The following is a 22,877-nucleotide window of genomic DNA, read 5'->3' as shown; positions in this document are numbered from 1 at the left end:
GCCCTAGTCCCTATATAGTGCACTACTTTAGACCAGAGCCCTAGTCCCTATATAGTGCACTACTTTAGATCAGAGCCCTAGTCCCTATATAGTGCACTACTTTAGACCAGAGCCCTAGTCCCTATATAGTGCACTACTTTAGACCAGAGCCCTATTCCCTATATAGTGCACTACTTTAGACCAGAGCCCTATTCCCTATATAGTGCACTACTTTAGACCAGAGCCCTAGTCCCTATATAGTGCACTACTTTAGACTATAGCCCTATTCCCTATATAGTGCACTACTTTTGACCAGAGCCCTAGTCCCTATATAGTACACTACTTTTGACCAGAGCCCTATTCCCTATATAGTGCACTACTTTAGACCAGAGCCCTAGTCCCTATATAGTGCACTACTTTAGACCAGAGCCCTAGTCCCTATATAGTGCACTACTTTAGACCAGAGCCCTATTCCCTATATAGTGCACTACTTTTGACCAGAGCCCTAGTCCCTATATAGTACACTACTTTTGACCAGAGCCCTATTCCCTATATAGTGCACTACTTTAGACCAGAGCCCTAGTCCCTATATAGTGCACTACTTTAGACCAGAGCCCTAGTCCCTATATAGTGCACTACTTTAGACCAGAGCCCTAGTCCCTATATAGTGCACTACTTTTGACCAGAGCCCTAGTCCCTATATAGTGCACTACTTTAGACCAGAGCCCTAGTCCCTATATAGTGCACTACTTTTTTGCACTAGTTTATTATAACGACCCCCCCCTCTCTCTCCAGAGTCTAAATGTTTATTATAATGACCCCCCCCCCTCTCTCCAGAGTCTAAATGTTTATTATAATGACCCCCCCCCCTCTCTCTCCAGAGTCGAAATGTTTATTATAACGACCCCCCCCTCTCTCCAGAGTAAATGTTTATTATAACGCCCCCCCCCCCCTCTCTCTCCAGGGTCTAAATGTTTATTATAACGACCCCCCCTCTCTCTCCAGAGTCTAAATGTTTATTATAATGACCCCCCCCCTCTCTCTCCAGTCTAAATGTTTATTATAACGACCCCCCCCCCCTCTCTCTCCAGTCTAAATGTTTATTATAACGTCCCCCCACCCCTCTCTCTCCAGTCTAAATGTTTATTATAACGACCCCCCCCCCACTCTCTCCAGTCTAAATGTTTATTATAACGCCCCCCCCCCCCCTCTCTCCAGAGTCTAAATGTTTATTATAACGCCCCCCCCCCCCCTCTCTCTCCAGAGTCTAAATGTTTATTATAACGCCCCCCCCCCCCTCTCTCTCCAGAGTCTAAATGTTTATTATAACAACCCCCCCCTCTCTCTCCAGAGTCTAAATGTTTATTATAACGACCCCCCCTCTCTCTCCAGAGTCTAAATGTTTATTATAACGACCCCCCCCCTCTCTCTCCAGAGTCTGTTTGCGCTAGCGGGGGATGAGGACTGTGAGGTGAGGAAGAACGTGTGTAGAGCTCTGGTCATGCTGCTGGAGGTCCGGATAGACCGACTCATACCACACATGCACAGCATCATACAGGTACCACCTACGAACTCTGACCTCTAACCCTATGACCTCATACCACACATGCACAGCATCGTACAGGTACCACCTACGAACTCTGACCTCTAACCCTATGACCTCATACCACACATGCACAGCATCGTACAGGTACCACCTACGAACTCTGACCTCTAACCCTATGACCTCATACCACACATGCACAGTATCGTACAGGTACCACCTACGAACTCTGACCTCTAACCCTATGACCTCATACCACACATGCACAGCATCGTACAGGTACCATCGACGAACACTGACCTCTAACCCTATGACCTCATACCACACATGCACAGCATCATACAGGTACCACCTACAAACTCTGACTTCTAACCCTATGACCTCATACCACACCTGCACAGCATCATACAGGTACAACCTACAACCCATGACCCTGTGCACTTTTGACCTTCCTCATACACTCATTTCATTCATCACTCATGTTCCATGTGTTTTTGTAAACGTCCTACACTCAATCTGTTCTGCTATTTCTCTCTCTCTCTATTCTTATGGCCCCATACCTCTCTTCCATATTGCCTTCTGTTTCTATAAGAGATCTCTCTCATCCCCAGTACATGCTCCAGCGAACCCAGGACCCAGATGAGAATGTCAGTCTGGAGGCCTGTGAGTTCTGGCTCACCCTGGCTGAGCAGCCCGTCTGCAAGGAGGCCCTGTCTGGGCACCTGGTCCAGTAAGTACACACCCGCCCGCACGCGGGGGCAGTGACACGCCCACACTCAAATACACACACTCATGGACGGACACACATCAGACACGCAGATGAAGTGATGGCTAGGTGAGTTTTTATTAGGGGTGTAGCTGGATAAAGAGGACTAGTGTGGTTATCACCATCTCTCCTGTCTCTCTCCAGACTCATCCCTATCCTGGTGAATGGGATGAAGTACTCTGAGATAGACATCATCCTCCTAAAAGTGAGTTTACAGTCAGTCAGTCTGTGTGTGAGTGATTGTGTGAGTCAGTCTGGATGTCCCACTCCTAATACACAACTAGAGAGAACCATGACTTAACGTCCCCCCCCTCTCCCTCCCTCCCCCAGGGAGATGTAGAGGAGGAGGACGACACCGTACCAGACAGTGAGCAGGACATCAAGCCTCGCTTCCACAAGTCACGCACCGTCACCCTGCAACACGAGGGAGGAGAGGGGGAGGAGGGGGAGGACCACGACGATGACGATGACGACGATGACACGCTCTCCGACTGGAACCTGCGTGAGTGGTTGAGGGATTGCGTGACAGCTCAGCTGACCAATCAGAGCCGGGGAAATGGGATTGGCAGCCAGTCTTTAGTGTTTGTCCCGCCAAGAGAGAAGATTTAGGGCCAGTTTTTCCTGTTCTCAGTTGTTACTGATTACCCATGAAGATGCACACACACACACACACACACACCTGGTCTAAATCAGTCACTGTTTAATTAGTGGTGTAGGAAGTGTTGTAACCTCTTTCTCTCTCTGTCTCTCTCTGTCTCTCTGTTTCTCTCTCTGTCTCTGTTTCTCTCTCTGTCTCTGTTTCTCTCTCTGTCTCTGTTTCTCTCTCTCTGTCTCTGTTTCTCTCTCTAACAGGGAAGTGTTGTAACCTCTGTTTCTCTCTCTAACAGGGAAGTGTTGTAACCTCTATTTCTCTCTCTAACAGGGAAGTGTTGTAACCTCTGTTTCTCTCTCTAACAGGGAAGTGTTGTAACCTCTGTTTCTCTCTCTAACAGGGAAGTGTTGTAACCTCTGTTTCTCTCTCTAACAGGGAAGTGTTGTAACCTCTGTCTCTTTAACAGGGAAGTGGTGTAACCTCTGTTTCTCTCTCTAACAGGGAAGTGTTGTAACCTCTGTCTCTCTAACAGGGAAGTGTTGTAACCTCTGTTTCTCTCTCTAACAGGGAAGTGTTGTAACCTCTGTCTCTTTAACAGGGAAGTGGTGTAACCTCTGTTTCTCTCTCTAACAGGGAAGTGTTGTAACCTCTGTCTCTCTAACAGGGAAGTGTTCAGCGGCAGCGTTAGACGTGTTGGCTAACGTGTTTCGTGATGAGCTCCTCCCCCACCTGCTGCCCCTGCTGAAGGGCCTGTTGTTCCACCCAGACTGGGTCGTCAAGGAGTCTGGAATACTGGTGCTGGGGGCTATCGCTGAGGGTAACCCTTGACCTCTATCCCCTGACCTCTATCCCCTGACCTCTATCCCCTGACCTCTATCCCCTGACCTCTATCCCCTGACCTCTATCCCCTGACCTCTATCCCCTGACCTCTATCCCCTGACCTCTATCCCCTGACCTCTATCCCCTGACCTCTATCCCCTGACCTCCATCCCCTGACCTCTATCACCTCTATCACCTGACCTCTATCACCTGACCTCTATCACCTCCATCCCCTGATCTCCATCCCCTGACCTCTATCCCCTGACCTCTATCCCCTGACCTCTATCCCCTCTATCCCCTGACCTCTATCCCCTCTATCCCCTGACCGCTATCACCTCTATCCCCTGACCGCTATCACCTCTATCCCCTGACCGCTATCACCTCTATCCCCTGACCGCTATCACCTCTATCCCCTGACCTCTATCACCTCTATCCCCTGACCTCTATCACCTCTATCCCCTCTATCCCCTGACCGCTATCACCTCTATCCCCTGACCGCTATCACCTCTATCCCCTGACCGCTATCACCTCTATCCCCTGACCGCTATCACCTCTATCCCCTGACCGCTATCACCTCTATCCCCTGACCGCTATCACCTCTATCCCCTGACCTCTATCACCTCTATCCCCTGACCTCTATCATCTCTATCCCCTGACCTCTATCACCTCTATCCCATGACCTCTATCCCCTGACCTCTATCACCTCTATCCCATGACCTCTATCACCTCTATCCCCTGACCTCTATCCCCTCTATCCCCTGACCTCTATCCCCTGACCTCTATCCCCTGACCTCTATCCCCTGACCTCTATCCCCTGACCTCTATCCCCTGACCTCTATCACCTCTATCCCCTGACCTCTATCCCCTGACCTCTATCCCCTGACCTCTATCCCCTGACCTCTATCCCCTGACCTCTATCCCCTGACCTCCATCCCCTGATCTCCATCCTTTTTTATTTTCTAAATGGAACTAAAAGCATGTGAGTCACACCCCCCTCCTCTCTCCTCAGGTTGTATGCAGGGCATGGTTCCCTACCTACCAGAGTTGATGCCTCACCTCATCCAGTGTCTCTGTGATAAGAAGGCCCTGGTGCGCTCCATCGCCTGCTGGACCCTGTCCCGCTACGCCCACTGGGTGGTCAGCCAGCCCCCCGACTCCCACCTCAAACCCCTCATGACTGAACTCCTCAAGAGGATCCTGGACGGGAACAAGAGAGTTCAGGAGGCCGCCTGCAGGTGTGGGGAGGGGGGGGCTGGTGGGGAGGGTGTGTGAGGTGGGGGGGAGAGTGGTGTGTGTGTGTGTGGGGAGAGTGGTGGGTGTGTGTGTGTGGGGAGAGTGGTGGTGGGTGTGTGTGTGTGTGTGTGGGGAGAGTGGTGGTGTGTGTGTGTGTGTGTGTGTGTGTGGGGAGAGTGGTGGTGGGTGTGTGTGTGTGTGTGGGGAGAGTGGTGGTGGGTGTGTGTGTGTGTGTGGGGAGAGTGGTGGTGGGTGTGTGTGTGTGTGTGTGGGGAGAGTGGTGGTGGGTGTGTGTGTGTGTGTGTGGGGAGAGTGGTGGTGGGTGTGTGTGTGTGTGTGGGGAGAGTGGTGGTGGGGGTGTGTGGTGGTGGGTGTGTGTGTGTGTGGGGAGAGTGGTGGGGGTGTGTGTGTGTGGGGAGAGTGGTGGGTGTGTGTGTGTGGGGAGAGTGGTGGGGGTGTGTGAGAGTGGTGGGGGTGTGTGTGTGTGTGTGTGGGGAGAGTGGTGGGGGTGTGTGTGTGTGTGGGGAGAGTGGTGGTGGGTGTGGGTGTGTGTGTGTGTGGGGAGAGTGGTGGGGGTGTGTGTGTGTGGGGAGAGTGGTGGGTGGGTGTGTGTGTGTGGGGAGAGTGGGGGGTGTGTGTGTGTGGGGAGAGTGGTGGGGGTGTGTGTGTGTGTGTGTGGGGAGAGTGGTGGGGGTGTGTGTGTGTGGGGAGAGGGATGGGTTTTTTGAGAGAATAAAGATGTTGAACTGGAATTCAAGGTCTTGATGAGATACGACAATGAATGAATGTTTCCTGCTCCCCCCCTCGCCCTCTGCCCTCTCTCCTCCCTCCCTCCTCCCTCTCTCCTCCCTCCCCTCTCAGTGCGTTTGCTACCCTAGAGGAGGAGGCCTGTACAGAGCTGGTTCCCTATCTGAGCTTCATTCTGGATACTCTGGTCTTCGCCTTTGGAAAATACCAACACAAGAACCTGCTCATACTGTACGACGCTATAGGAACACTGGCGGACTCAGTAGGACACCACCTCAACCAACCGGTTAGTAGGGAGTTAAGCTAGTTCAACACCGATTCTAGTTACCCTCAGTTTCCAATTCGAAGGACGGTAGTTAGCTTTCGGGAGGGCGGTAGTTAGCTTTCGGGAGGGCGGTAGTTAGCTTTCGGGAGGGCGGTAGTTAGCTTTCGGCTTATTTGTTTATATTTTTTCTTTGACTCTGTTCCTGTTATTGTTTTTTACAAGTTTTACCCGTCTCTCTCTTCCTCCCCGTCTCTCTCTTTTCCTCCCCCTCTCTCTCTCTTTTCCTCCCCCCCTCTCTCTCTCTTTTCCTCCCCCCTCTCTCTCTTTTCCTCCCTCGCTCTCTCTTTTCCTCTCTCTCTTTCCCCCCCTCTCTCTTTTCCTCCCCCTCTCTCTCTCTTTTCCTCCCCCTCTCTCTCTCTTTCCTCCCCCCCTCTCTCTCTCTTTTCCTCCCCCTCTCTCTCTCTTTTCCTCCCCCTCTCTCTCTCTTTTCCTCCCCCTCTCTCTCTCTTTTCCTCCCCCCCTCTCTCTCTTTTCCTCCCCCTCTCTCTCTCTTTTCCTCCCCCTCTCTCTCTCTTTTCCTCCCCCTCTCTCTCTCTTTCCTCCCCCCCTCTCTCTCTTTCCTCCCCCCTCTCTCTCTTTTCCTCCCCCTCTCTCTCTCTTTCCTCCCCCTCTCTCTCTCTTTTCCTCCCCCCCTCTCTCTCTTTTCCTCCCCCCCTCTCTCTCTTTTCCTCCCTCGCTCTCTCTCTTTTCCTCCCCCTCTCTCTCTTTTCCTCCCCCTCTCTCTTTTCCTCCCCCCTCGCTCTTTTCCTCCCCCCTCTCTCTATTTTCCCCTCGCTCTCTCTCTTTTCCTCCCCCTCTCTCTCTCTTTTCCTCCCCCCCTCTCTCTCTTTTCCTCCCCCCTCTCTCTTTTCCTCCCCCTCTCTCTCTCTTTTCCTCCCCCTCTCTCTCTTTTCCTCCCCTCTCTCTTTTCCTCCCCCTCTCTCTCTTTTCCTCCCCTCTCTCTTTTCCTCCCCTCTCTCTTTTCCTCCCCTCTCTCTTTTCCTCCCCTCTCTCTTTTCCTCCCCTCTCTCTTTTCCTCCCCTCTCTCTTTTCCTCCCCTCTCTCTTTTCCTCCCCTCTCTCTTTTCCTCCCCTCTCTCTTTTCCTCCCCTCTCTCTTTCCCCCCCCCCCTCTCTCTCTTTTCCTCCCCCTCTCTCTCTCTTTTCCTCCCCCTCTCTCTCTCTTTCCTCCCCCCCTCTCTCTCTTTCCTCCCTCGCTCTCTCTCTTTTCCTCCCCCCTCTCTCTCTTTTCCTCCCCCCTCTCTCTTTTCCTCCCCCCTCTCTCTTTTCCTCCCCCCTCTCTCTTTTCCTCCCCCCTCTCTCTTTTCCTCCCCCCTCTCTCTTTTCCTCCCCCCTCTCTCTTTTCCTCCCCCCTCTCTCTTTTCCTCCCCCCCCTCTCTCTTTTCCTCCCCCCTCTCTCTTTTCCTCCCCCCCCTCTCTCTTTTCCTCCCCCCCCTCTCTCTCTTTTCCTCCCCCCTCTCTCTTTTCCTCCCCCCCTCTCTCTCTTTTCTCTCCTCCCCCCCTCTCTCTCTTTTCCTCCCCCCCTCTCTCTCTTTTCCTCCCCCCTCTCTCTCTTTTTCTCCCTCTCTCTCTTTTCCTCCCTCTCTCTCTTTTCCTCCCCCCCTCGCTCTCTTTTCCTCCCCCCCTCGCTCTCTTTTCCTCCCCCCCTCGCTCTCTTTTCCTCCCCCCCTCGCTCTCTTTTCCTCCCCCTCTCGCTCTCTTTTCCTCCCCCCCTCGCTCTCTTTTCCTCCCCCTCTCGCTCTCTTTTCCTCCCCCTCTCGCTCTCTTTTCCTCCCCCTCTCGCTCTCTTTTCCTCCCCCTCTCGCTCTCTTTTCCTCCCCCTCTCGCTCTCTTTTCCTCCCCCTCTCGCTCTCTTTTCCTCCCCCTCTCGCTCTCTTTTCCTCCCCCTCTCGCTCTCTTTTCCTCCCCCTCTCGCTCTCTTTTCCTCCCCCTCTCGCTCTCTCTCTCTTCCTCCCCCTCTCTCTCTCTCTCTCTCTCTCCCTCCCCCTCTCTCTCTCTCTCTCTCTCTCTTCCTCCCCCTCTCTCTCTCTCTCTCTCTCTCTCTCTCTCTCGCTCTTCCTCCCCCTCTCTCTCTCTCTCTCTCTCTCTCTTCCTCCCCCTCTCTCTCTCTCTCTCTCTCTTCCTCCCCCTCTCTCTCTCTCTCTCTCTCTCTCTCTCTCTTCCTCCCTCTCTCTCTCTCTCTCTTCCTCCCCCTCTCTCTCTCTCTCTCTTCCTCCCCCTCTCTCTCTCTCTTCCTCCCCCCCTCTCTCTCTCTTCCTCTCTCTCTCTCTTCCTCCCCCTCTCTCTCTCTTCCTCCCTCTCTCTCTCTCTCTCTTCCTCGCCCTCTCTCTCTCTCTCTCTTCCTCCCCCTCTCTCTCTCTCTCTTCCTCCCCCTCTCTCTCTCTCTTTTCCTCCCCCTCTCTCTCTCCCCTCGTCTTTCTCTCCTCTAGGAGTACATAGAGAAGCTGATGCCTCCTCTCATCGCCAAGTGGAATGAGCTGAAGGATGAAGATAAGGACCTGTTTCCTCTGTTAGAGTGCCTGTCCTCTGTAGCTACAGCCCTCCAGAGTGGTTTCCTGCCCTACTGTGAACCAGTCTACCAGCGCTGTGTTACACTGGTGCAGAAAACACTGGCTCAGGCTATGGTGAGACGCGCACACACACACACAACCAAAAGTATGTGGACACCTGCTCGTCGAACATCTCATTCCAAAATCATGGGTATTAATATGGAGTTGGTCCCCCTTTGCTGCTATAACAGCCTCCACTCTTCTGGGAAGGTTTTCCACTAGATGTTGGAACATTACTGCAGGGACTTGCTTCCATTCAGCCTCGAGCATTAGTGAGATCAGACACTGATGTCATGCGATTTAGGCCTGGTTTGCAGTCGGCGTTCCAATTCATCCCAAAGGTGTTCGATGGGGTTGAGGTCAGGGCTCTGTGCAGACTAGTCAAGTTCTTTCACACCAATCTCGACAAACCATTTCTGTATGGGCCTCGCTTTGCGCACGGAGACATTGTCATACTGAAACAGGAAAGGGCTTTCCCCAAACGTGTTGTCACATAATTAAAAGCACAGAATCATCTAGAATGTCATTGTATGCTGTAGAGTTAAGATTTCCTTTCACTGGAACTAAGGGGCCCGATCCATTAAAAACAGCCCCAGACCGTTATTCTTCCTCCACCAAACTGTACAGTTGGCACTATGCGGCATCCTATGATGGTACCATTTTGAAAGTCTCTGAGCTCTTCAGTAAGGCCTGTCAGCAACGGGTGTGGCTGAAATGTCCAGATCCACTCATGAAAGTCTCTGAGCTCTTCAGTAAGGCCCGTCAGCAACGGGTGTGGCTGAAATGTCCAGATCCACTCATGAAAGTCTCTGAGCTCTTCAGTAAGGCCCGTCAGCAACGGGTGTGGCTGAAATGTCCAGATCCACTCATGAAAGTCTCTGAGCTCTTCAGTAAGGCCCGTCAGCAACGGGTGTGGCTGAAATGTCCAGATCCACTCATGAAAGTCTCTGAGCTCTTCAGTAAGGCCCGTCAGCAACGGGTGTGGCTGAAATGTCCAGATCCACTCATGAAAGTCTCTGAGCTCTTCAGTAAGGCCCGTCAGCAACGGGTGTGGCTGAAATGTCCAGATCCACTCATGAAAGTCTCTGAGCTCTTCAGTAAGGCCCGTCAGCAACGGGTGTGGCTGAAATGTCCAGATCCACTCATGAAAGTCTCTGAGCTCTTCAGTAAGGCCCGTCAGCAACGGGTGTGGCTGAAATGTCCAGATCCACTCATGAAAATCTCTGAGCTCTTCAGTAAGGCCCGTCAGCAACGGGTGTGGCTGAAATGTCCAGATCCACTCATGAAAGTCTCTGAGCTCTTCAGTAAGGCCCGTCAGCAACGGGTGTGGCTGAAATGTCCAGATCCACTCATGAAAATCTCTGAGCTCTTCAGTAAGGCCCGTCAGCAACGGGTGTGGCTGAAATGTCCAGATCCACTCATGAAAGTCTCTGAGCTCTTCAGTAAGGCCCGTCAGCAACGGGTGTGGCTGAAATGTCCAGATCCACTCATGAAAGTCTCTGAGCTCTTCAGTAAGGCCCGTCAGCAACGGGTGTGGCTGAAATGTCCAGATCCACTCATGAAAGTCTCTGAGCTCTTCAGTAAGGCCCGTCAGCAACGGGTGTGGCTGAAATGTCCAGATCCACTCATGAAAGTCTCTGAGCTCTTCAGTAAGGCCCGTCAGCAACGGGTGTGGCTGAAATGTCCAGATCCACTCATGTGAAGGGGTGTCCACATACCTGTGTGTCTATAGTGTCTAAGACACACAGTTATCAGTGGTTTAATTTCCCCCCCCCCCCCTCTCTGTCCCCCTCTCCTCCCCCCTTAACTTTCTCTCTCCCCCTCTCCTCCCCCCTTAACTCTCTCTCTCCCCCTCTCCTCCCCCCCAGATGTATTAAGTAACTCTCTCTCTCCCCCTCTCCTCCCCCCAGATGTATTAAGTAACTCTCTCTCTCCCCCTCTCCTCCCCCCCAGATGTATTAAGTAACTCTCTCTCCCCCCTCTCCTCCCCCCTTAACTCTCTCTCCCCCTCTCCTCCCCCTTAACTCTCTCTCCCCCCAGATGTATTAAGTAACTCTCTCTCCCCCTCTCCTCCCCCTTAACTCTCTCCCCCTCTCCTCCCCCCCAGATGTATTAAGTAACTCTCTCTCTCCCCCTCTCCTCCCCCCAGATGTATTAAGTAACTCTCTCTCTCCCCCTCTCCTCCCCCCCAGATGTATTAAGTAACTCTCTCCCCCTCTCCTCCCCCCTTAACTCTCTCTCTCCCCCTCTCCTCCCCCCAGATGTATTAAGTAACTCTCTCTCCCCCTCTCCTCCCCCCCAGATGTATTAAGTAACTCTCTCCCCCTCTCCTCCCCCCTTAACTCTCTCTCTCCCCCTCTCCTCCCCCCCAGATGTATTAAGTAACTCGCTCTCCCCCTCTCCTCCCCCCCAGATGTATTAAGTAACTCTCTCTCCCCCTCTCCTCCCCCTTAACTCTCTCTCCCCCCAGATGTATTAAGTAACTCTCTCTCCCCCTCTCCTCCCCCTTAACTCTCTCCCCCTCTCCCCCCCCCAGATGTATTAAGTAACTCTCTCTCTCCCCCTCTCCTCCCCCCCAGATGTATTAAGTAACTCTCTCCTCCCCCCTTAACTCTCTCTCTCCCCCTCTCCTCCCCCCTTAACTCTCTTTCTCCCCCTTTCCTCCCCCCCAGATGTATTAAGTAACTCTCTCTCCCCCCTCTCCTCCCCCCTTAACTCTCTCTCCCCCTCTCCTCCCCCTTAACTCTCTCTCCCCCCAGATGTATTAAGTAACTCTCTCTCCCCCTCTCCTCCCCCTTAACTCTCTCCCCCTCTCCTCCCCCCCCAGATCTTATAAGTAACTCTCTCTCTCCCCCTCTCCTCCTCCCCCTTAACTCTCTCTCCCCCTCTCCTCCCCCCCAGATGTATTAAGTAACTCTCCCCCCTCTCCTCTCCCCCTCTCCTCCCCCCTTAACTCTCTCTCCCCCTCTCCTCCCCCCCAGATGTATTAAGTAACTCTCTCTCTCTCCCCCTCTCCTCCCCCCTTAACACTCTCTCCCCCTCTCCTCCCCCCAGATGTATTAAGTAACTATCTCTCTCTCCCCCTCTCCTCCCCCCTTAACTCTCTCTCTCCCCCTCTCTCCCCCCCCAGATGTACTAAGTACATTTCTCTCCCCCCAGATGTACAGCCAACAGCCGGACCAGTACGAAGCTCCTGATAAGGACTTTATGATCGTGGCCCTGGACCTCCTCAGTGGTCTGGCTGAGGGCCTGGGGGGCCACGTTGATCAGCTGGTGTCCCGGAGCAACATCATGACACTACTGTTTCAGTGCATGCAGGTACGGTGTGTGTGTGTGTGTGGGGGGGTTTCAGTGTTTACTCTACATATGTGTGAATGACCGTTTGGTGACCACTGACCGAGACGATCTCCAAGGCATTCCTAGTCCATCTCTAAACATTTCTATAAAAACCCAAAGATGAAGCCTTTTATTCTGTCTCACGCTGTTGACAGGAGGTGCACTTGTTTCAGCTGCCCTGCGCACCGGGGAGGCCAAGGGTTCCCATTTTGAACCATTTCATGTGCCCGAAGAGCAAATCAAGTGCACCTATAGCCTACCGCTGGCCAACCGGATTGATCAGATCACCATGTCTCATAGGAGTAACATGAATTTGTGCGCGTGTCAGAAATAATGCAATGTGACTCGAGTTTCTCCATCAGCTGGAAGACGGTGTCTCTTTTTTTGTCAGGGTTAGTGGAGGGGGCAGGCTGAGGGAGGGGGGCAGGCTGAGGGAGGGGGGCAGGCTGAGGGAGGGGGGCAGGCTGAGGGAGGGGGGCAGGCTGAGGGAGGGGGGCAGGCTGCGGGAGGGGGGCAGGCTTAGGGAGGGGGGCAGGCTGAGGGACGGGCAGGCTGAGGGACGGTCAGTCTTAGTGGAGGGGGGCAGGCTGAGGGACGGTCAGTCTTAGTGGAGGGGGCAGGCTGAGGGACGGTCAGGCTGAGGGACGGTCAGTCTTAGTGGAGGGGGGCAGGCTGAGGGACGGTCAGTCTTAGTGGAGGGGGGCAGGCTGAGGGACGGTCAGTCTTAGTGGAGGGGGCAGGCTGAGGGACGGTCAGTCTTAGTGGAGGGGGCAGGCTGAGGGACGGTCAGTCTTAGTGGAGGGGGCAGGCTGAGGGACGGTCAGGCTGAGGGACGGTCAGTCTTAGTGGAGGGGGGCAGGCTGAGGGACGGTCAGGCTTAGTGGAGGGGGCAGGCTGAGGGATGGTCAGTGACCAGATGCAGGCCAGTCTTTCCAGTAGAATAAAGAACACATCATGTCAGTTTAATGTCACTCAGCTGGGCCTCATAAGTAATACAACTGATGTTTATTACCAGTGGATCATATAGTTCTGAAATGGTCTGAGTAGAACAGCAGGGAGACTCGACCACAGCCAGTATGCAGTGAGAATGTACTGGTTCTGTAGTCTACTTACTGGGACTGTACAACCCTCATTACCACAGGGCTGGTTTAATTGGTTACTGTACAACCCTCATTACCACAGGGCTGGTTTAATTGGTTCATGTTACTGTACAACCCTCATTACTACAGAGCTGGTTTAATTGGTTCATGTTACTGTACCACCCTCATTACTACAGAGCTGGTTTAATTGGTTCATGTTACTGTACAACCCTCATTACTACAGAGCTGGTTTAATTGGTTCATGTTACTGTACAACCCTCATTACTACAGAGCTGGTTTAATTGGTTCTGTAGTCTGCTGTACAACCCTCATTACCACAGAGCTGGTTTAATTGGTTCTGTAGTCTGCTGTACAACCCTCATTACTACAGAGCTGGTTTAATTTGTTCGTGTTGCTGTACAACCCTCATTACTACAGAGCTGGTTTAATTGGTTCTGTAGTCTACTGTACAACCCTCATTACTACAGAGCTGGTTTAATTGGTTCATGTTACTGTACAACCCTCATTACCACAGAGCTGGTTTAATTGGTTCATGTTGCTGTACAACCCTCATTACCACAGAGCTGGTTTAATTGGTTCATGTTGCTGTACAACCCTCATTACCACAGAGCTGGTTTAATTGGTTCATGTTGCTGTACAACCCTCATTACCACAGAGCTGGTTTAATTGGTTACTGTAAAACCCTCATTACTACAGGGCTGGTTTAATTGGTTCTGTAGTCTACTGTACAACCCTCATTACTACAGAGCTGGTTTAATTGGTTCATGTTACTGTACAACCCTCATTACCACAGGGCTGGTTTAATTGGTTCTGTAGTCTGCTGTACAACCCTCATTACTACAGAGCTGGTTTAATTGGTTCTGTAGTCTACTGTACAACCCTCATTACCACAGAGCTGGTTTAATTGGTTCATGTTACTGTACAACCCTCATTACTACAGAGCTGGTTTAATTGGTTCGTGTTACTGTACAACCCTCATTACTACAGAGCTGGGTTAATTGGTTCATGTTGCTGTACAACCCTCATTACCACAGGGCTGGTTTAATTGGTTCTGTAGTCTGCTGTACAACCCTCATTACTACAGAGCTGGTTTAATTGGTTCATGTTACTGTACAACCCTCATTACCACAGAGCTGGTTTAATTGGTTCTGTAGTCTGCTGTACAACCCTCATTACTACAGGGCTGGTTTAATTGGTTCATGTTACTGTACAACCCTCATTACCACAGAGCTGGTTTAATTGGTTCATGTTGCTGTACCACCCTCATTACCACAGAGCTGGTTTAATTGGTTACTGTACAACCCTCATTACCACAGAGCTGGTTTAATTGGTTCATGTTAATGTACAACCCTCATTACCACAGAGCTGGTTTAATTGGTTACTGTACAACCCTCATTACTACAGAGCTGGTTTAATTGGTTCTGTAGTCTACTGTACAACCCTCATTACTACAGGGCTGGTTTAATTTGTTTGTGTTGCTGTACAACCCTCATTACTACAGAGCTGGTTTAATTGGTTCATGTTGCTGTACAACCCTCATTACCACAGAGCTGGTTTAATTGGTTACTGTACAACCCTCATTACTACAGGGCTGGTTTAATTGGTTCTGTAGTCTACTGTACAACCCTCATTACCACAGGGCTGGTTTAATTGGTTCTGTAGTCTGCTGTACAACCCTCATTACTACAGAGCTGGTTTAATTTGTTCGTGTTGCTGTACAACCCTCATTACTACAGAGCTGGTTTAATTGGTTCTGTAGTCTACTGTACAACCCTCATTACTACAGAGCTGGTTTAATTGGTTCATGTTAATGTACAACCCTCATTACCACAGAGCTGGTTTAATTGGTTACTGTACAACCCTCATTACTACAGGGCTGGTTTAATTTGTTTGTGTTGCTGTACAACCCTCATTACTACAGAGCTGGTTTAATTGGTTCATGTTGCTGTACAACCCTCATTACTACAGAGCTGGTTTAATTGGTTCATGTTGCTGTACAACCCTCATTACTACAGAGCTGGTTTAATTGGTTCATGTTGCTGTACAACCCTCATTACCACAGAGCTGGTTTAATTGGTTACTGTACAACCCTCATTACTACAGGGCTGGTTTAATTGGTTCTGTAGTCTACTGTACAACCCTCATTACCACAGGGCTGGTTTAATTGGTTCTGTAGTCTGCTGTACAACCCTCATTACTACAGAGCTGGTTTAATTGGTTCTGTAGTCTGCTGTACAACCCTCATTACTACAGGGCTGGTTTAATTGGTTCATGTTGCTGTACCACCCTCATTACCACAGGGCTGGTTTAATTGGTTCTGTAGTCTGCTGTACAACCCTCATTACTACAGAGCTGGTTTAATTGGTTAATGTTACTGTACCACCCTCATTACCACAGAGCTGGTTTAATTGGTTAATGTTACTGTACCACCCTCATTACCACAGAGCTGGTTTAATTGGTTACTGTACAACCCTCATTACCACAGGGCTGGTTTAATTGGTTCATGTTGCGGAGGCTTATGTTTAAGTCATGTTTAGGATAATAGAATAATCTGACTGGTAGAACTCCTGATCTTCACTGAGGTTTGGGATCCACTGGTTCATCTAGTGTGTGTGTGTGTGTGTGTGGTAACAGACACTGGCTCTATTTGATTGTATATATCCATTTTGTATGAATGAGAGAGACAATGTAGTTAACACACACATTCTATATCTCCAGGACACCATGCCAGAGGTGAGACAGAGCTCCTTCGCCCTGCTGGGTGATCTGACCAAGGCCTGCTTCCCTCACGTCAAACCCTGCATCGGTAACGACCTATACCATCTCTCTCTTAATCTCTCTCTTCTTTTCCTACTAACTGTGTAACTACTAGTCTATCATACTCCTTATGTTATCTATCGTTCTCCCTTTCTCTTCCCCTTGATTTTCTCTCTCTCTTTCTGTGTGTGTGTGTGTGTCCAGCTGAGTTCATGCCTATTCTAGGGACCAACCTGAACCCAGAGTTCATCTCTGTGTGTAACAATGCTACCTGGGCCATTGGAGAGATCTGCATGCAGATGGGTGAGTCTTTCTGCATGTAGGTTTGTACACAGAGATAATATGTACATGTTAGAGATTATCATGTTTTTTTAGAATTTTGTTATTTAACAAACAAAGCAATTGTCAGTTTTGAAGCTGCTAGCATGAGTTATCTTAATGATATATTTCTCTGCTTTGTTTCTTTCTCTATCTCCGTCCCTGTCTCCGTCCCTGTCTCCTTCCCCGTCCCTGTCTCCTTCCCCGTCCCCTTCCCCGTCCCTGTCTCCTTCCCCGTCCCTGTCTCCTTCCCCGTCCCTGTCTCCTTCCCCGTCCCTGTCTCCTTCCCCGTCCCTGTCTCCTTCCCCGTCCCTGTCTCCTTCCCCGTCTCCTTCCCCGTCTCCTTCCCCGTCTCCGTCCCCGTCTCCGTCCCTGTCTCCGTCCCTGTCTCCTTCCCTGTCTCCTTCCCCGTCTCCTTCCCCGTCTCCTTCCCCGTCTCCTTCCCCGTCTCCTTCCCCGTCTCCTTCCCCGTCTCCTTCCCCGTCCCTGTCTCCGTCCCTGTCTCCTTCCCTGTCTCCGTCCCCGTTTCCGTCCCCGTCTCCGTCCCTGTCTCCTTCCCCTTCCCTGTCTCCTTCCCCGTCTCCTTCCCCGTCTCCTTCCCCGTCTCCTTCCCCGTCTCCTTCCCCGTCTCCTTCCCCGTCTCCTTCCCCGTCTCCTTCCCCGTCCCTGTCTCCGTCCCTGTCTCCTTCCCTGTCTCCGTCCCTGTCTCCTTCCCTGTCTCCTTCCCTGTCTCCGTCCCTGTCTCCGTCCCTGTCTCTCTCTCTCCGTCCCTGTCTCCTTCCCCGTCTGTCTCCTTCCCCGTCTGTCTCCTTCCCCGTCTGTCTCCTTCCCCGTCTGTCTCCTTCCCCGTCTGTCTCCTTCCCCGTCTGTCTCCGTCCCCATCCCTGTCTCCGTCCCCATCCCTGTCTCCTTCCCCGTCTCTCTCCGTCCCCGTCTCCTTCCCTGTCCCCTTCCCTGTCCCTGTCCCCTTCCCTGTCCCTGTCTCCTTCCCTGTCCCTGTCCCCTTCCCTGTCCCTGTCTCCTTCCCTGTCCCTGTCTCCTTCCCTGTCCCTGTCTCCTTCCCTGTCCCTGTCTCCTTCCCTGTCCCTGTCTCCTTCCCTGTCCCTGTCTCCGTCCCTGTCTCTATCTCCGTCCCTGTCTCCTTCCCTGTCTGTCTCCGTCTCTGTCCCTGTCTCCGTCCCTGTCTCCTTCCCTGTCTGTCTCCGTCTCTGTCTCTGTCTCCATCTGTCTGTAGGTGTAGAGATGCAGCCCTATGTGTCTCTGGTTCTGAACCAGCTGGTAGAGATCATCAATAGACCCAACACACCCAAGACCTTGCTGGAGAACACTGGTACACACAGATGCTGAACAGACACACAGATACTGAACACACACGCAATCATTGGGTTTGTTTGACATTGCAGCCGATGCATTTTGGGTAAACTGTGACTGACTGACTCATCTCCAAATAATAATGAGCCGTTATTTATGATGCGAACATCAGCGACGTCAAACCAGCTCCTGATTTTTAGTTGGGTGTGTTGTACACATGAGTGAGGCTCCTCCCATCTTCTTCCAGCCATTACGATTGGTCGCCTGGGCTACGTGTGTCCTCAGGAGGTGGCTCCGATGCTCCAGCAGTTCATCAGACCGTGGTGAGTCTGTCACACATCTGATGACACATCTAGTCCTTCACCTCACTGATCATTATCAACATGTTTAGATTGCCTGGTTTGTGACGCGGTGGTGTGTGTGTGTGTGTGTGACAGGTGTACGTCCCTACGGAACATCCGTGACAACGAGGAGAAAGACTCCGCCTTCAGAGGGATCTGCATGATGATTGGTGTAAACCCTGGGGGAGTGGTCCAGGTAAGAAGAAGGGAGATGGATGATGATTGGTGTAAACCCTGGGGGAGTGGTCCAGGTCAGAGGAAGGGAGATGGAGAGGACAGGTACAGGGGCCCGTACCTGTCCTCTCCTAGTTGGGCCTGTCCTCTCCTAGTTGGGCCAGTGTGGGCGCTCAACCGACGTTAGGTTACTATGGTGACTATAGGTTAGGTTACCATGGTGAGCGAGCGTTGTTCCTTCATATTTCCAATAAGTACTGATGACCCATTTTATTTGTCTCTGCCTGCAAATCGTCCTCCTAAAAGCTAGGCTGTAACCTACATAACTCCTCAGAACTAGACTGTATCCTACAGAACTACTCAGAACTAGGCTGTATCCTACAGAACTAGGCTGTATCCTACAGAACTACTCAGAATTAGGCTGTATCCTACAGGACTACTCAGAACTAGGCTGTATCCTACAGAACTTGGCTGGATCCTACAGAACTAGGCTGGATCCTACAGAACTAGGCTGGATCCTACAGAACTAGGCTGTGTCCTACAGAACTAGGCTGTGTCCTACAGAACTAGACTGTGTCCTACAGAACTAGGCTGTGTCCTACAGAACTAGGCTGTGTCCTACAGAACTAGGCTGTGTCCTACAGAACTAGGCTGTGTCCTACAGAACTAGGCTGTATCCTACAGGACTAGGCTGTATCCTGGCTGTATCCTACAGAACTAGGCTGTATCCTACAGGACTAGGCTGTATCCTGGCTGTATCCTACAGAACTAGGCTGTATCCTACAGAACTAGGCTGTATCCTACAGAACTAGGCTGTATCCTACAGAACTAGGCTGTATCCTACAGGACTAGGCTGTATCCTACAGGACTAGGCTGTATCCTACAGGACTAGGCTGTATCCTACAGGACTAGGCTGTATCCTACAGGACTAGGCTGTATCCTACAGGACTAGGCTGTATCCTACAGGACTAGGCTGTATCCTAGAGGACTAGGCTGTATCCTAGAGGACTAGGCTGTATCCTAGAGGACTAGGCTGTATCCTAGAGGACTAGGCTGTATCCTAGAGGACTAGGCTGTATCCTAGAGGACTAGGCTGTATCCTGGCTGTATCCTACAGGACCAGGCTGTATCCTACAGAACTAGGCTGTATCCTACAGAACTAGGCTGTATCCTACAGAACTAGGCTGTATCCTGGCTGTATCCTACAGGACTAGGCTGTATCCTACAGGACTAGGCTGTATCCTACAGGAATAGGCTGTATCCTACAGGACTAGGCTGTATCCTACAGGACTAGGCTGTATCCTACAGAACTAGGCTGTATCCTGGCTGTATCCTACAGGACCAGGCTGTATCCTACAGGACCAGGCTGTATCCTACAGAACTAGGCTGTATCCTACAGAACTAGGCTGTATCCTGGCTGTATCCTACAGGACCAGGCTGTATCCTACAGGACCAGGCTGTATCCTACAGAACTAGGCTGTATCCTGGCTGTATCCTACAGGACCAGGCTGTATCCTACAGAACTACTCAGAACTAGGCTGTATCCTACAGAACTACTCAGAACTAGGCTGTATTCTACAGGACTAGGCTGTATCCTACAGAACTAGGCTGTATCCTACAGGACTAGGCTGTGTCCTACAGAACTAGGCTGTATCCTTCAGAACTAGGCTGTATCCTGGCTGTATCCTACAGAACTAGGCTGTGTCCTACAGGACTAGGCTGTATCCTACAGAACTACTCAGAACTAGGCTGTATCCTACAGGACCAGGCTGTATCCTACAGAACTACTCAGAACTAGGCTGTATCCTACAGGACTAGGCTGTATCCTACAGAACTAGGCTGTATCCTACAGGACCGGGCTGTATCCTACAGAACTACTCAGAACTAGGCTGTATCCTACAGAACTACTCAGGACTAGGCTGTATCCTACAGAACTACTCAGAACTAGGCTGTATCCTACAGGACCAGGCTGTATCCTACAGGACCAGGCTGTATCCTACAGGACCAGGCTGTATCCTACAGGACTAGGCTGTATCCTACAGGACTAGGCTGTATCCTACAGAACTAGGCTGTATCCTACAGGACTAGGCTGTGTCCTACAGAACTAGGCTGTATCCTTCAGAACTAGGCTGTATCCTACAGGACTAGGCTGTATCCTACAGAACTAGGCTGTATCCTACAGGACTAGGCTGTGTCCTACAGGACCAGGCTGTATCCTACAGGACTAGGCTGTATCCTGGCTGTATCCTACAGAACTAGGCTGTATCCTACAGAACTAGGCTGTATCCTACAGAACTAGGCTGTATCCTACAGAACTAGGCTGTATCCTACAGGACTAGGCTGTATCCTACAGAACTAGGCTGTATCCTACAGGACTAGGCTGGATCCTACAGAACTAGGCTGTGTCCTACAGAACTAGGCTGTATCCTACAGAACTAGACTGTGTCCTACAGAACTAGACTGTGTCCTACAGAACTAGGCTGTGTCCTACAGAACTAGGCTGTGTCCTACAGAACTAGGCTGTGTCCTACAGAACTAGGCTGTGTCCTACAGAACTAGGCTGTATCCTACAGAACTAGGCTGTATCCTACAGGACTAGGCTGTGTCCTACAGAACTAGGCTGTATCCTTCAGAACTAGGCTGTATCCTGGCTGTATCCTACAGAACTAGGCTGTGTCCTACAGGACTAGGCTGTATCCTACAGGACTAGGCTGTATCCTACAGGACTAGGCTGTATCCTACAGAACTAGGCTGTATCCTGGCTGTATCCTACAGGACCAGGCTGTATCCTACAGGACCAGGCTGTATCCTACAGAACTAGGCTGTATCCTACAGAACTAGGCTGTATCCTGGCTGTATCCTACAGGACCAGGCTGTATCCTACAGGACCAGGCTGTATCCTACAGAACTAGGCTGTATCCTGGCTGTATCCTACAGGACCAGGCTGTATCCTACAGAACTACTCAGAACTAGGCTGTATCCTACAGAACTACTCAGAACTAGGCTGTATTCTACAGGACTAGGCTGTATCCTACAGAACTAGGCTGTATCCTACAGGACTAGGCTGTGTCCTACAGAACTAGGCTGTATCCTTCAGAACTAGGCTGTATCCTGGCTGTATCCTACAGAACTAGGCTGTGTCCTACAGGACTAGGCTGTATCCTACAGAACTACTCAGAACTAGGCTGTATCCTACAGGACCAGGCTGTATCCTACAGAACTACTCAGAACTAGGCTGTATCCTACAGGACTAGGCTGTATCCTACAGAACTAGGCTGTATCCTACAGGACCGGGCTGTATCCTACAGAACTACTCAGAACTAGGCTGTATCCTACAGAACTACTCAGGACTAGGCTGTATCCTACAGAACTACTCAGAACTAGGCTGTATCCTACAGGACCAGGCTGTATCCTACAGGACCAGGCTGTATCCTACAGGACCAGGCTGTATCCTACAGGACTAGGCTGTATCCTACAGGACTAGGCTGTATCCTACAGAACTAGGCTGTATCCTACAGGACTAGGCTGTGTCCTACAGAACTAGGCTGTATCCTTCAGAACTAGGCTGTATCCTACAGGACTAGGCTGTATCCTACAGAACTAGGCTGTATCCTACAGGACTAGGCTGTGTCCTACAGGACCAGGCTGTATCCTACAGGACTAGGCTGTATCCTGGCTGTATCCTACAGAACTAGGCTGTATCCTACAGAACTAGGCTGTATCCTACAGAACTAGGCTGTATCCTACAGAACTAGGCTGTATCCTACAGGACTAGGCTGTATCCTACAGAACTAGGCTGTATCCTACAGGACTAGGCTGGATCCTACAGAACTAGGCTGTGTCCTACAGAACTAGACTGTGTCCTACAGAACTAGACTGTGTCCTACAGAACTAGACTGTGTCCTACAGAACTAGGCTGTGTCCTACAGAACTAGGCTGTGTCCTACAGAACTAGGCTGTGTCCTACAGAACTAGGCTGTGTCCTACAGAACTAGGCTGTATCCTACAGAACTAGGCTGTATCCTACAGGACTAGGCTGTGTCCTACAGAACTAGGCTGTATCCTTCAGAACTAGGCTGTATCCTGGCTGTATCCTACAGAACTAGGCTGTGTCCTACAGGACTAGGCTGTATCCTACAGAACTACTCAGAACTAGGCTGTATCCTACAGGACCAGGCTGTATCCTACAGAACTACTCAGAACTAGGCTGTATCCTACAGAACTACTCAGAACTAGGCTGTATCCTACAGGACTAGGCTGTATCCTACAGAACTAGGCTGTATCCTACAGAACTAGGCTGTATCCTACAGGACCAGGCTGTATCCTACAGAACTACTCAGAACTAGGCTGTATCCTACAGAACTACTCAGAACTAGGCTGTATCCTACAGGACTAGGCTGTATCCTACAGAACTACTCAGAACTAGGCTGTATCCTACAGGACCAGGCTGTATCCTACAGGACCAGGCTGTATCCTACAGGACTAGGCTGTATCCTACAGGACCAGGCTGTGTCCTACAGGACCAGGCTGTATCCTACAGGACTAGGCTGTATCCTGGCTGTATCCTACAGAACTAGGCTGTATCCTACAGAACTAGGCTGTATCCTACAGAACTAGGCTGTATCCTACAGAACTACTCAGAACTAGGCTGTATCCTACAGGACCAGGCTGTATCCTACAGAACTACTCAGAACTAGGCTGTATCCTACAGGACTAGGCTGTATCCTGGCTGTATCCTACAGAACTAGGCTGTGTCCTACAGGACTAGGCTGTATCCTACAGAACTACTCAGAACTAGGCTGTATCCTGGCTGTATCCTACAGGACCAGGCTGTATCCTACAGAACTACTCAGAACTAGGCTGTATCCTACAGGACTAGGCTGTATCCTACAGAACTAGGCTGTATCCTACAGGACCAGGCTGTATCCTACAGAACTACTCAGAACTAGGCTGTATCCTACAGAACTACTCAGAACTAGGCTGTATCCT

The 22,877-nt window shown here is 51.0% G+C and overlaps 1 protein-coding gene across 1 annotated transcript in view; it reads left to right on the top strand.

Moving 5' to 3' along the window:
* LOC139423712 (transportin-2) overlaps positions 1 to 22,877 on the top strand; it is a 63,452-nt gene that overhangs the window by 3,991 nt on the left and 36,584 nt on the right. Inside the window, exons 8-21 of the mRNA XM_071175324.1 lie at positions 1,415 to 1,537; positions 2,134 to 2,252; positions 2,433 to 2,493; positions 2,619 to 2,790; positions 3,545 to 3,697; positions 4,709 to 4,934; positions 5,794 to 5,965; positions 8,432 to 8,626; positions 11,711 to 11,869; positions 15,706 to 15,793; positions 15,949 to 16,047; positions 17,297 to 17,392; positions 17,621 to 17,696; positions 17,811 to 17,910. Coding sequence (XP_071031425.1) covers positions 1,415 to 1,537; positions 2,134 to 2,252; positions 2,433 to 2,493; positions 2,619 to 2,790; positions 3,545 to 3,697; positions 4,709 to 4,934; positions 5,794 to 5,965; positions 8,432 to 8,626; positions 11,711 to 11,869; positions 15,706 to 15,793; positions 15,949 to 16,047; positions 17,297 to 17,392; positions 17,621 to 17,696; positions 17,811 to 17,910 — 1,839 coding nt within the window. The remainder of the gene's footprint in view (positions 1 to 1,414; positions 1,538 to 2,133; positions 2,253 to 2,432; positions 2,494 to 2,618; positions 2,791 to 3,544; positions 3,698 to 4,708; positions 4,935 to 5,793; positions 5,966 to 8,431; positions 8,627 to 11,710; positions 11,870 to 15,705; positions 15,794 to 15,948; positions 16,048 to 17,296; positions 17,393 to 17,620; positions 17,697 to 17,810; positions 17,911 to 22,877) is intronic.

The sequence above is a fragment of the Oncorhynchus clarkii genome, chromosome 13, assembly GCF_045791955.1.
Source record: "Oncorhynchus clarkii lewisi isolate Uvic-CL-2024 chromosome 13, UVic_Ocla_1.0, whole genome shotgun sequence".
Lineage (NCBI taxonomy): Eukaryota > Metazoa > Chordata > Actinopteri > Salmoniformes > Salmonidae > Oncorhynchus > Oncorhynchus clarkii.
The sequence above is the reverse complement of the archived record's forward strand: the minus strand, read 5'-3'. Positions and strand labels throughout refer to the sequence as shown.